This window comes from Colletotrichum phormii (assembly GCF_030913505.1).
Source record: "Colletotrichum phormii strain CBS 102054 chromosome Unknown BDP81scaffold_2, whole genome shotgun sequence".
NCBI lineage: Eukaryota > Fungi > Ascomycota > Sordariomycetes > Glomerellales > Glomerellaceae > Colletotrichum > Colletotrichum phormii.
Window position 1 is genome coordinate 1,627,595 of NW_026851444.1, and position 13,643 is coordinate 1,641,237.

The 13,643-nt window shown below is 47.2% G+C and overlaps 4 protein-coding genes across 4 annotated transcripts; 2 read left to right on the forward strand and 2 right to left on the reverse strand.

Annotated features, from left to right (window-relative positions):
- Nucleotides 1-7,852: 7,852 nt before the first annotated feature.
- On the reverse strand, nucleotides 7,853-8,633 carry BDP81DRAFT_416053 (uncharacterized protein). The gene has a single exon (XM_060589496.1). The coding sequence runs from the start codon at nucleotides 8,351-8,353 to the stop codon at nucleotides 8,129-8,131; it is 225 nt and encodes a 74-aa protein (XP_060450617.1). The 5' UTR covers nucleotides 8,354-8,633; the 3' UTR covers nucleotides 7,853-8,128.
- Nucleotides 8,634-9,734: 1,101 nt separating this feature from the next.
- Nucleotides 9,735-10,874, forward strand: BDP81DRAFT_85488 (uncharacterized protein). The gene has a single exon (XM_060596395.1). It carries the CDS (start codon nucleotides 9,901-9,903, stop codon nucleotides 10,471-10,473), a length of 573 nt encoding a protein of 190 aa, XP_060450618.1. The 5' UTR covers nucleotides 9,735-9,900; the 3' UTR covers nucleotides 10,474-10,874.
- A 73-nt stretch (nucleotides 10,875-10,947) lies between these two features.
- On the forward strand, nucleotides 10,948-11,729 carry BDP81DRAFT_85514 (uncharacterized protein). Its single transcript, XM_060596396.1, has 2 exons — nucleotides 10,948-11,262; nucleotides 11,318-11,729. Exons 1-2 carry the CDS (start codon nucleotides 11,181-11,183, stop codon nucleotides 11,701-11,703), a joined length of 468 nt encoding a protein of 155 aa, XP_060450619.1. The 5' UTR covers nucleotides 10,948-11,180; the 3' UTR covers nucleotides 11,704-11,729.
- A 678-nt stretch (nucleotides 11,730-12,407) lies between these two features.
- BDP81DRAFT_389650 (hydroxyisourate hydrolase) lies at nucleotides 12,408-12,890 on the reverse strand (the record flags this gene model as incomplete). The annotated part of the gene is made up of 1 exon (XM_060587296.1): nucleotides 12,408-12,890. The coding sequence occupies one exon, from the start codon at nucleotides 12,888-12,890 to the stop codon at nucleotides 12,408-12,410; it is 483 nt and encodes a 160-aa protein (XP_060450620.1).
- Between the last annotated feature and the right edge of the window lie 753 nt (nucleotides 12,891-13,643).

The window sequence follows — 13,643 nt, forward strand, 5'->3', positions numbered from 1 at the left end:
TAACGTACATGCATAGCGAGTGGCGGCCCACTTCCTCCTTCTTTCCACGCTCTTCACCTTTACATTAACTTTCCTCCACGTACGACTATGAGTTCTTCTTTAAATGAAAGTCATGTCATCCTTGTATTTAAAGCAATCGAAAAAGACCGAAAACTATCCGCACGAAAAGTAGCCTCTATCTATAACGCCCTAAGAATAATACTTCGATACCAACGCGCTGGTCTACTACCTTAATACGAAACTCGTACGAATTTAAAGAAGATGACTTCTTTAGAAGAAACCATGATTCTTGAACGAGTTATTAACCTGATCGATCGAGGATTTCTACCGCGACTTAATAATATACGAGATATAGCCAATTACCTCTTTAACAAACGTAACGCGATGTGTGTCGGACCGCAATGTGTAAAGAACTTTATATAACGCTAACTATAACTAAAGACGCGTTTTTTTATATAGAATTGATTATTAGAGGGCATTAGCTAAGGATCCTGCAATTATATAAGCCTTGTTTACCCTCGCACAAAACACAATTACGAAGTATAGAATATATAAACTTAAAATATTTACTAAAATTCTAAAACTTATACTTAATTAGTACCCTAAAACTAGTACTCTATAATATAAGAAATAAATATTAATATCTCAATGAATATAAGGGCTACAGATGTTTCATAAATATATCTAGACTCATTGATTTTCCACAATTGTAATGATATATTTATAATTTATAAATACAGGTACTATATGAGTTACGTGCTTAAGAAGTTACATGGTAATAAGAGGCTCAACTGAAGTTCGTATCTACTGAGATACACCGCTTTGTATGCACGTACAGCCCGTACGTAAATACGCTTTACATATACATGTTAAAGGGCCGACAGGCACATATGCCCGTATAAACTTAATGCTCGGACTTAAGCATCACATGTGATTACATGTGATTACATATGATTACATGTGATGTTTATATTATATATAGACTACACTTTCCCACCATATCATAGAATAATCATCAATACAATCAATTCTCTGATTATTCTAACTCGTACCTCAACTTATTTATCTTTTCCCTTTTTGCCTACTTCTAACCTCTTAGTCATAATAATGATATTTATAATTTTAATAAGACGGGCTTCTTAATAAGAATACTATCGCACATAAAGGTTATCACAACCTTTAATTGTTGTAAAAGGCCTTGTACAAAGTAGCTTGGTAATTACAAACAGGTTTCTATTATGTAGGATATATATACGAATGGCTAGGCGCTGCTTCCGTACGTTATCGTTAAGAGCAAATATGACCTCCTTTCGTAGTATACTAATAGCTAATTCCCCCCTGAATGGCGCATCCACCTTAGCGAAAATAGATGGACTACAAATGAGATTAGCCTAGATTAGCTAGAGCATTTTAAAATATATACAAAGTCTCGTACAAAGGGTATTAAGCGGCTTCTAATTCTTGATAGCTATAATAGCCACAAATCAATTAAATTCGACGATTATTATAAAGAATACGGCATTGTTACTCTTTGCATGCCTCTCCATTCATTGCACGAGCTTCAGCTTCTTAATGTTAGCTGTTTTAGTCTGCTAAAGGTTTCGTACAGCAAAGAAATGAAGAAGATAATGCAGATATAGATTACGCATATTACCAAGGACGACTTCTTTCCTGCCTTTAAAGCAGCTTTTTTTACTTCAATGGGCAAAGAAAACGTACGAGCTGGTTTTAGACAGGCTGGACTTGTACCTTTTAACCCAGAAGTAGTCATTTCCCGCCTGGATTTTAAGCCAAAAACGCCAATACCATCTAACTCACGCCCAAGCAGCCAGGGCTCCTGTGACTCAAAGACACCAACTATAGCATATGATACCGTACGAAGCTCTGATTCGCTTTAAAAAAAGGATTCATAGCCATCAACATAGCTCACTAACACATTTATACGAAGTTATTAACTTACAAGCCAAAGGTATTAGCAAGTTAGCACATATACTAGCTCTTATTAAAGCTAAGTGCCGCGGGCTTCGTACGGCAAATGAGATACTAAGTAAGCGCCGGAGGGCTAAAAAAAACCCAACTACGTCTTGGAGGGTCACTTAATGCAGCTAAGGCTGAGGCAATCCGGGTAGAAAAGGGGGTTATTAATGTTAGAGGCAAAAATATACGTCAGGAGGGTACTCGTACGGAGGGGAGTATAATCGCGCGGGCGGCGATATAGTAACTGCGGAAAGACTAAACATAACTTACGAACATATTAGGTAGTTTAGAAGACCTTTGAAGAAGAGGCTAATGAGTAGTTCTAATTGATTTCGTGCGATGTGGCTTAATTGACTTATACAAATGGCTGGAGAGTATTTGAAGGTGGGCCACTTGCTATGATGGGCCACTCGCTATGCATGTACATTAATTAATAGAAATAAAGCTATTTAAACTATATTATCTTACAAATTATCCATAATTAATTTAAATATCTAACGTACCTGCATAGCGAGCGACGCATCATAGCGAGCGACGCACGTCCTCCCAATTCTACCCTCTTCATCTTTAGGTCACCTTTTCTCCACGTACGAACATGCAATCCTCCTCAATTGAAAGTCGAATTACCCTTGCCCTCCAAGCTATTGAAAAAGACCCGAAAATGTCTATACGAAGAGCTGCCTCTATCTATGAGGTCCCTGAATCAACCCTCCGCCACCGACGCGCTGGACGCGTCGCACGAGGTGAAACACGACCAAATTCGATGAAGATGACTATAACAGAAGAGGAGGTGATTCTTGAACGAGTTATTGACCTAATCGATCGAGGGTTCCCTCCGCGACAAGAAGACGTACGAGAAATGGCCGACCAACTCCTAAACGCACGCGATGGGACGCGTACTGGACCGCGATGGGCAGAGAACTTCGTACGACGCGTCCCTGAATTGAAAATGCGGTTTCAACGTCGAATCGACTATCAGAGGGCCTTAGCTGAGGATCCTACGATTATACAAGGCTGGTTTGCACTTGTGCGAAACACAATTGCAAAGTATGGGATACAGGATAACGATATCTATAATTTTGACGAGACTGGTTTCCTGATGGGAATGCTATCGCACGCAAAGGTTGTTACGACTTCTGACCGTAAGGGAAGGCCTCGTACGAAACAGCCTGGCAATCGAGAATGGGTTTCTGTCATTCAGGGTGTATGTGCGGATGGCTGGGCGCTGCCTCCGTACGTCATCGTAAAGGGCAAATATCACCTCCTCTCGTGGTATATTAATGGCCAATTTCCAGCCACATGGCGTATCCATCCAAGCGAAAATGGATGGACGACAAATGATATTGGCCTAGATTGGCTAAAGCACTTTAATCAGTGTACAAGGACTCGTACGAAGGGCTCTTATCGCCTCTTGATCCTTGATGGCCATAATAGCCATAAATCGACTGACTTTGACGAATACTGCAAGGAACAAAACATTATTGCTCTTTGTATGCCTCCCCATTCATCACACGAGCTTCAGCCTCTTGATGTTGGGTGCTTTAGCCCGTTAAAGTACTCGTACGGCAAGGAAATCGAGAAGATGATGCGGATACAGATTTCCCATATTACAAAGGATGACTTCTTTCCTGCCTTTAAAGCAGCATTCTTTACTTCCATGGGCGAAAATAACGTACGAGCTGGTTTTAGGCAGGCAGGCCTTGTACCTTTTAACCCTGAAGTGGTTATTTCTCGCTTGGATTTCAAGCCAAAGACGCCAACACCATCAAACTCACGGCCAAGCAGCCAAGGCTCCTGGGACCCAAGGACACCAATTACAGCACTAGAGGGCGTACGAAGTGCTACCTCCCTTAAAAGGAAGATCCAAGCACATCAAGGTAGCTCACCAACACCAATGTACGAAGTAATTGACTTCCAGGCCAGAGGTATTAGCAAGTTAGCCCATAGGCTTGCTATTATTGAGGCTGAGAACCGTAAGCTTCGTACGGGGATAGAGGTACTAAGTAAGCGCCGGAGGGCAAAAAAGACCCGGCTACGTCTTGGAGGGTCACTTAATAGTGCTGAAGCAGAGGCACTACAAGTAGAGAAGGGTGGTGTTAATGCTGGAGGAGAGAATAACCCTCAGAAGGAGGGTCGTACGGAAGGTGCTGAACCACGCGCGCGACGATGTGGTAATTGCGGGAAGCCTGGACATAACGCACGAACCTGTGAAGTGGTTTGGGATAGTAATGAGGAAGAGGGTGATATATAGTTTTAATTGATTTCGTACGTTGTGGCTAAGTTAACTTATACATAAGGTAGAAAGGTTTGAGAGAGTGCGTCGCTCGCTATGATGCGTCGCTCGCTATGCAGGTACGTTAAATATAATCTAGCCTGTATTAATTTTGACTTAATTTAGTTTTTATTAAGAGAATGTTATTTAAAATTATTCAATACCTATTAAAATAATTTGTTGTATTTTAAAAAGTAAATAATTTAAAAATAAATCATTTGAAAAGATAGTTAATTATAATATAACTAAGAAATATTAAATTATATTTATTTAAGAAATATATTTAGATAAGAGATATTAAAGAATACAAATAAAATAAAATACATTAACGTTCTAATTAAGCTTATTATTAAGGTTTAGAGTTATAAAACATTAATTAAAAGAATTAAATAATAATTTAGAGAATTAACGTACTTGATAAGCGAGCTGCCCAGACAAGCGAGCTACCCACCTAACCATGATCACATTATAAATCTATCTAAGGAGCAACACTAAAAACATAAAATCAATTGAAACTACTCTAAATCCTATTCCTCAGATATTTCTTCATTAAACTAACATGTTCGCGTATTGTGGCCAGTATTTCCGCAGACGCCACATCGCCATCGACCTATTTCTATCCTCGGCCGACGACCACTACTCTGGCGCGTTTCCTCCTCAATCTAGGCCGTAGCCTCTCTCTGCGACTGAATGTCCTCTACCTCAGCTACAGTAAGACTTCCTCCTTATCTGAGACGTGTTTTCTTAGCCCTCCTACGTCGGCTAAGTAGGTTATTTTCCTCCCGGAGGATCTGGACCTCCGACCTTAATAAGGCAATCTGGTGCATAAATCCCCGCGCTCCCTTTGATAAATGCTCTACAGCTTTAATAATTGAAGTTGGGGAGCTATTTTGATGGCGGGAGATCCTCCTTTTGATGAGTTCGGACTAAGAAGAGGCCTCTGTTGGGTTATTTAGCGTCTGAGAAGTCTACGCGGGGGGTGTTGTTGGTAGGGACCCTGGGGGTGTTGGAGTGTGTAACTTGACATCAAGCTTCGAAAGCACACTTTCGGCACTCAAAGGAACAAGCCCGGCCCCTCTAAAGCCTCCCTGGATGTTTTTTACCGTTAGGGCTTGCGTGAAAGCGTTGTGAAATGCAGAGAAGAAGTCCTCCTTCGTAATATAGGTATTACCCCGGCGCATCTTATCCTTAATTTATCGACCATAAGCCGTCTTTAGTGGCCCAAAATACCTAACGTCTAAGGGCTGAAGTAGATGAGACGAATGGGCCGGCATGCAGAGTGTGACAATATTGTTTTCCTTGCAATATATCTCAAAGTCCGCAGAGTGGTGACTTTCGTACCTATCGACGACGAGGAGGCGATAACTGCTAGTTGCACGCGGTTTTATATACCGATCAAAGTGCTAGAGCCAGTCTAGGCCTCTTTCATTTGTTATCCATCCGTTTTCAGACGTTGCGATGACCTAGTTACGTAGGAGATCTGTTTCTATATACTAGGTGGAGAGGTGATATTGGCCTGCAACGATGATGTACGGCGGAACGCTATAGCCTGACGAACTGATGGCCTGAATGACTGTAACCCATTCACGATTGCCAGGCTGCATCGTTTTTGTATTTGAACGCCTTTCGGCACTCGTGACGACCATCCCGGATGCAATCTGACACATCATAAACCCAGTCTCGTCGAAGTTGAAAATATCAGAGTTTATAATACCGTATTTCGCGATTGTGTTCGCTATAAGCCGAAACTACGCGTTTATCGTATCTAGATCTTCGTATTAGGCCCTCTTATAGTCGTACTTGCAAAAAAAGCGCGTCCGGAGCTATGGTTGTCGTTTAACGAAGTTTGATGCCCAGCGCTTCCCAATTAGGGGCGCGTCGCGGTCGGCGAGCAATCGATTAGCCATTTCTTCCATACCACTAATCCGGGGAGGAAACGATCGGGAATCCAGGTCGAGGATATACTCAACTAGCTTCTCCTCTTCAAGCTCCGTCAATTTGCGTGAGTTAGGTATAGTATCTTATCGTATAGGTGTGCCTTTTAATCGGGTACCTAGGGTCCTAGGGGGGACTAAATAGATTCTTACTGCGGCTCAAATGCTGAGTTTAGGGTTTTTTTTTGGATAGCCTCGACTGCTAAGTTCAAGTGGGCCTCTTTGCTTTGTGACGACATGATTATTTGTGGCGTGATACGCATTAGAAGTGAGGAGGAAGGATGAACGCGGTTGGGTGGGCAGCTCGCTTATCAAGTACGTTATCTTTATATTTTTATTATTATAAGTTATAAAAATATTTTATTTATGAGATCTTTATATTAAAATTTCTTTAAATCTTTTAAATCTTTTTAGGTTTTATTATAATATTTAATATATAAAAAATAGCAGTTAAAAATTTAAAATAAAAGTAATAAAATTTATAATAATATAGTTACTAGTAAAAATAACGACGACGATATTCATATATGTTATAAAATTTAATAATTATAAGGTAGGGTTTTTTATAGTTATTAAAAGATTTATAAATAGAGTGGCGGCGTAGTGGAGAATAGAGTAGACGGTCACGACGGTGTTCGGCTCGGCTGTTCGGCGCCTGTGAGAGGCTTGGAAGGTTCTCTAGTGACGGAACGCCGAGACGCTGTGGCTTTCCTTGATGAACATTTGATAGATAGCCTTTAGTTGGTGGCAGAAAAACTTGGATGGAAAGGATAAGAAAGTTGAACTTGAACTTCTAAAGACAGCACAGATCGGAGGCCGCGTAACGCGGAATGGCCCCAACTGTGGCTGGGAGCGAATCACGGCGCAGTTTAAGGGTCTCCATTTGAGCTGTGGCGCGCGTGGGGATGGGTTACGCTGTGGCCAATCACGGGCAAGGCGCCTTGCCCCACTGACTGCACCTCGGTTTTTTGTTCAGGTCGTCAGGGTCCTTCCGGTGGGAGAAGTCCCCACGTCCGCGCCGCCGCAATCGCTGCATTTTTCTTCCGGTCCTCAACAGTGATGGGATATGTCCTAATGAGGTATAGCGTATAGTAGGCGCAGGAGGGGCAGGGATGCTTACGAATGATTTCAGCATTTGAGGGAAAACTGGCAGTGGGCACTGCTGGTCCCCTTTCCAGCTGAGGGAAGAAGGCGCAGAAGGGAACCATTTGAGTGGAGACCGGCAACGGTAGTCCGTGGAGAAAGGGTCTTCGCAGTTAGGTATTCTTCCATGGCACCCGCGGGCCAACAGACCTTCCGGATAGTAGTGTACGAATAAGGCCTCAAATAAGAAGTGCCCGATCTCTACACTTACACATTAGGGGGCTCCTCATCAAGAAGTTGCGTCTAGTACGGATACCGATACAGCTCTGTGGGCAAGGGGAGCGGTAAATGAGAGTTCTAAGCATAGTTGGATTTAGAGTGTGGTCCCCTCTGCGACGCTGCGCGTTGGCCTGAGCCGGGGTAGGCTTGCGCCGCTTGCCAAGCCGCCAAGAGCTAGGACAAACGTGGACGGTTGAGGCTTGGGAGAAGTCGACGACTTGCCAGTGTTAAGTTAGTATTGCTGGCTATTGTCTGCCGTGTGCCGTGTGCCGTCAGCAGTCGTCCCCCTGGAGGCCAGTGAGGGAGCCGGCAATTAGACACCGAGACATCGGGTGAGGCCCAACCGTGGGGTTTGATTGGCATCGCTGGATCGACGGAGCGCTAATAAATATGGGAAACGAGGTGACAGTGACGATTGACCCGGATACTCTCGGTTGCGGTGTATGAAGTATGGGGACGGTGAGGGGGGATCTTTGGGTTACCTCAAAAACAACCACCTCCTGGGACTTTGGCCTCTTCAGTCTTGACTCTTCATCGCTGCTCTGTTTGGACAGGTTTTTGGCGTTGCACGAGTAGTGAGTCCCTAACGCCAATCGTGGCAGTTGACTGGGGCCAGTATCCGTAACAAGAAAGCTTTTTTTTTCTTGCACCTTATGGTGTAGAGGCTGGGGCATGTCATGAGTCGACACCCATGGGAATTGTCAGAGCTTGGTGGATGAGAAATCACACACGGGCGACAGCTAAACAAAAGAAGCATCAGCAACAACATCAGAAAAAAAGCCACAGACAATTGCCGGACAGCTGCCATATTGTGATGTGATGGGGATCGCGGTTTTGGGACAGCGACTACGACGTGCTAAATGGCGTTAAACCCTGGATGTCTTTTCCCGGTTGGGAAAGGCGCGGCTGGGTACCTCTTCAAGCCCGTAGGACGGATATGACCGACCGGCCGGGTACACCTGGCGGGGGGCGGCCCCTTTGAGATGCTACGCCGGTGATCAATTCGGTCACTGGTGTCAATCACTGTCGACTAATCCCTTACTCTGCACGAAGACATGCAACATGGGAGTAAAGTGATTGACAAACTGACCTCACCGGTCGCGGTTTTGTTGGTGAGGGAGGGCAATAGTACTGGACGATATAAACGATGGGGATGCCGCCTGCCCGCGTAGTTCACGCAGTCCACGGTTCGCATAGCATCTGAGGAAAGAACAACCTTGACCACCTGCACCTGCACCTTCCTTGAACTTCCACTTGAATGTCATCACTCCTCCCCACTTTCAGCATAACGAACCGCACATCAACAGTCAACGCAAATCATAACATTGTGACTCGATCCCCGCCTCCAAACTTGAAAATACTTTCCTGAGGTCATCGTATCTTTCTTCTCTGACAGCCCGACCTCCTCGACTCAACATCCCACAACATCCAAGCTTTTTACCTATTCTCGAACCTTACATCCTACGATTCCCTTCCACATCCTATCCCCCCAAAGCCGTTTCAGCTTCGACTCTCGACGACAACAACACCTTGGACCAAAGAAGATACTCTTGGTTCCTACTCATTGTCTACTTTTCTTCTTCAACATTTCCTTCGGCACGAACCTAGCTTGCGTCCCCTACCGCGCGCTTGTTCAGTGGAGACCACTTTGGACCCTTTTACGTCTTCGTCATTCTGATTTCTGCCATTCGCCGCAAAAGCAACATTCCATCCAGTCAACCCGCCCAGGACATACCACAGACAGCTGAGCGCCTGGTTAACACGGATTCAACTCTCCGTCCCGCTGCGCTGTCTTGCCCAGACTCCCCGCCGTCCTACCGCCTATCCAAGACAGGATTCCTCAAGAGGGTTCCACCGCTGACGCTCTGGCTCCCAACCGAGCGGAATACCGGCACGCATCGCACCAATGGCCTTCTTCGCCCAAGGTAAGCCATGCCATTTTCCCATGTTTGCCATGTCTTTCTGTCTTCATGTCCGTCCCCCAAGCACACCAAACTCCATTCCCGTCTCTTTCCATCTCCATTTCCTCAACCCACGCAGTCCCCTCTCTCGTGCGCTCGGAACCCTTGTCGTCCACTCGTCATTCCACGATGCTTCAGAGAGGAAACTGTCCTCCGCCGCCGGGACACCCGTGCTCTCTCGCAGAACGGAGGCTCCTCCACCCTCAGGTCACTGTACATTTTCTCTTCACTTGCACCACTTGTTAGTGTAATTTTTTTTTTTGTTGGGACTCTTTTCTCGGGAACTTTCCATGAAAGCCTGAGAATGGTGTGGCACCATCAGAGTTCGGAACATGACACAGCCAAACACCAATCGTCATGACTTCTATGTGCGCATTGTGTGCCCGAGTCCCTCATGCAGGTCATCCCAGGCTGCTGCTGGCTGGCTGGCTGCAAGCTGCTGGCTACTGCGAGTTGCTACTCAGTGTTTCTGCAGACCAAGCAAACCAACCAGCCAAAAGTATCCGTCCAAACTTCACCGCTGGTGTGTGTGTGTGTGTCTCTGAGCGAGTTTAGTGCTCCGGCTTCTGCGTTTCTTCCTATTCTGCTGCATGTCCTCGAACATTTGTTAGCCCTTCCCCGCCTCCCGTGCCGTACTGCCCTGCCCACCCCCAGTCACTGGCTGGCATTGCTGTGCTTTGCTGTGCTTTGCTGCGGCCCAGTCATCTCGTCGCTGCTGCGCTCGACTGTGCCTTTGCAAGCGGAAGGCCGAGCCCGAGCGAGCGAACAGCGCAGCGCAGCGGCAGAGCAGCACCCAGCGATGGAGCGAGAGCGAACCAGAAACACCACGCAAGTCAGTCCTCGTAGGGATCCCCTCCAAGTCTGCAACCCCGGGCCCATTACCCGCCGTGCACAGGAAATTCAAGAGGCGGAACGACGGTTACGTGTTTCCAGATGCGGCAAAACAAGAAGAGCCAAAAAAGCATAGGCCAGTGGCCACTCTTCTGACTGCAACCTGCTCTAAATACCGTGTCCATCCCTCCCATCCCCTTCTTGGCTCCATTCCCGCGGTTAGTTCTAGTACGTTACTTGGCTGTGTTCCATTCACTGTTGACGAACAAAAGTACGCCCAGAGGCGGATGACCAGAGCGGAGTCTCGCTTTCTTCTCATTTGCTCACAACTGCTGCTGCTCTCGTCTCGTTCCTGACCTTGCCGTTCCGGTCTCATTAACTGGTCTCGTCTTATTCGGGAGGGGATTCGTAATTGCCCAAGACGCTAAAGGATCAAACGGCAACACTCATCACCGAACTGCCTCAGCAAAGAAACCCCGACGGCGTCTCGCCCTGTTCTATTTTCTTCTCACCTTTTTACCTCTCCAAAGTTCAAACTTCTTTGTTCCTTCCTATCCATTACCCAGAATTCCAGTTGTTCTGCAACAGACTTCTTGCTACCTACCCACAACAAAGGGAGCAGCCTCTCTCGGTTCATCTGCCCTACGTTCTACTATTTGCCCCCCGGCTTCTACCCGTCTTAATTACCACCACCCCCCGACGCTATTCCATTGAAAACCGGCCCCAAAAATCTCCCCGCTGCGACCGCAACCTGACCTCCCACCACTTTATTACCGTCGATCTTTATACCATCCATTCCCCCACAATAAACTAAGATCGCATCTTCGCGCAGAGCCTCACACAATGAACAACACACCACGAAGCCCGTCGACCAAGAGCCAGGCTAGTCTTCGGGACACTGGCTTTCCTGAGCCTTTCAACGGAGGTGAGTTTTATGAATGATGTATAAAATATGTTGTGCATTCACTAATAAACTGCAGAACGCAACACTACGCTCCCGCATCCTGACGCCAACCTCTCGCCCAACGCAGTCATCTCGCAGGAGGATCTCGCTGGAAACCGAGCCCGCACACGACGTTCATTCCTGCAAAAGCACAGGCGCACCATTAGCCACGGACGCATCACCCCTCAAATGGAGGCACTCTACAGTAGCGAAGCTCTGGCCGAAGCCGAAGCCGCCATCCTCGACGCAGATGTTCCATCCAACACGAGCCAGTCTAGTTTGCCGGCCGCGGGACGCATTAGCAGAGACGGTGCCGAGAGCATGCTTTCTCACAGCGGCGGCGATTTGTCGCCCGTGACCTCGGCTCGGAGCAACGGACGCAAAGTCAGCCTGTTTAGAAAGCTCGGCTGGTCAAAGCCGTAGAGCCACAATTTCTCCGATACGAAAGTGAGGAAGCACGACGCTAGGCGGCGAACTATCGACCCGATGTACCGCGCACACGATTAAACGGCCGAAAAGAATTTGTAAAACAGACACACCACAGCGCAAGCGCGGAGTTTTCTTTTGACTCGCAACAGGGAGGTTTGGCACAACCGAGGCGGGCTTGGGATTTGATTTTGGGAATGGGATTGGGACAAGGAGTATTGGGGTGGCACAACTCTGGGCCATCAGGGAGGACATTGGTCCTCTGAATTATCATCACCTTCAAAGACGGCCCTGACGGATGGAAACCGCATCCCGAGAGACAATAACATAAGGGGGTGAACAGCCTATCGTTAAATGGCAGTCATAGTAATTCTATCGATTAGTCGCAAATTTCTTGCACTATTAAATTGGTCTCTTTTCTCTGTCTTTCAACGTGATTGTCAATCCCTCTAGGTGACATTGATTCTCTTCGAACTCGAGCTACCCTGGCCCTTGAGGCATCCCCAAAGCAAAAGTCAGGAACCCATGATATCACAAGCCAGACCCTCATACCAGAGACCAACAATCACATGGGTCCCTCTTCCCGATTATCTATCCACATGGAACCATCCAACTCACGGCCTCAATTCTCAGCTCAGCTCATCTCATCCCCGCATCGCCCACCTCAGCTCCCTGCCATCCTACCAACTTTCCGACGAGCTTTAGCTACCCCGGTATGTGGTATAGCTATACGGGCTCAACAGCAACGGAACATGATAATGCTGACCCCGTTTGACGGTGAAAACCACCACGGCTTCAGGGAAAAACGTCTCGTCCTCGCCGCCAAAGTACGACGCCGTGTCAAACGTTAGCGTCCAGCGGGAGGACGTGACCGAGGAAGCGGCCTCGATCTCGCCGAGGACGTCGTCGAGGGTGTAGACGGGGACTTCGCCCGACGACGTGGCGGAGGAGAAGGGGAGCCAGGATTTGACGCGGCCGTCTTCGTCTGTGGTGGATTCGAACTCTTTGAGGATGCCGGGTGCTAGGGCGCTGCTGCCGGGGGAGGCGGTGCCGGCGGTGACGGTGGAGGAGGAAGAGTGAGGGGAGGGGATTGTGGTGGAGAGTTGGACGCGGACGTTGCGGGCTGGTTTTCCGGCTGATGTGTCTAGGACGTGGCAGGTTATGCGGTCTTTTGTCGTGGCCATTTTGGGTGGTGAGGATGGGGTTGTGGTGGTTTGAGGGTTGATTTTGCTTCGCAGGGGCATGGGGAAGCAAAAATGTTTTTTGGTAGAGTTTTGGGCTGAGTTGGGGTGAGTTGCGTGAATGTGAGTGTCGGGTGGGTGGTGAGAGGTCGAATGAGGTGAGGTGAGAGGTGAGGTGAGGCTCACGCTGGATGGCGGGGTAATTCGCCCTGGCTGCCTGCGTGTAAGGCGGAATTGCTTGGCCACCTGCCTGGTTGAAGTGGGGCTGTTGCTTTTCTTAGGTAGATATCCTTGGTGTGGCCGCCTTGAAGAAGTACCGGCTTAACAGTTGCTGATTCCCAAAAAGAAAAAGGTGTAAAATATTTTAGAAGATAAGATGTAGACCTTTTCGAGGGTTAAAGACGATTTTTATTCAGTGGTGTGGTAGAAAAGAGTCTGTAGCCTTTTCTTCGGGGGACCGAAGTCGGCGCCGGACGGGGCATCGCAAGGCGCCGTGATGCGATGACGGGGAGAATAATGTGGGCCCACAAATATCATGGTACGGACACGGAGATGGCCCGCCGGGGATTTTTTTTTTTTGGGGGGGGGGGGGGGGGGGGGGGGTTCCTAAGAGAATGGTTCGGCTTGACCAGTAGGTCACTTGAACTAAACCGCCTCTAGGGAAATCCAGAAAACAGATGTTGAAAGCTTATTCACAATCTTGCACGATCTGATATGGCGGGATTTGGAAACCAAACCAAGGGCATGCTAGGTAGT

Excerpts from the sequence above, each read along its gene's own strand:
- BDP81DRAFT_85488 (XM_060596395.1), top strand. The coding sequence starts at position 9,901 with ATGCAGGTCATCCCAGGCTGCTGCTGGCTGGCTGGCTGCAAGCTGCTG.
- BDP81DRAFT_416053 (XM_060589496.1), bottom strand. The coding sequence starts at position 8,353 with ATGGCAGCTGTCCGGCAATTGTCTGTGGCTTTTTTTCTGATGTTGTTG.
- BDP81DRAFT_85514 (XM_060596396.1), top strand. The coding sequence starts at position 11,181 with ATGAACAACACACCACGAAGCCCGTCGACCAAGAGCCAGGCTAGTCTT. Across the intron at positions 11,263-11,317 it reads TCCTGAGCCTTTCAACGGAG|AACGCAACACTACGCTCCCG; the intron begins GTGAGTTTTATG and ends AATAAACTGCAG.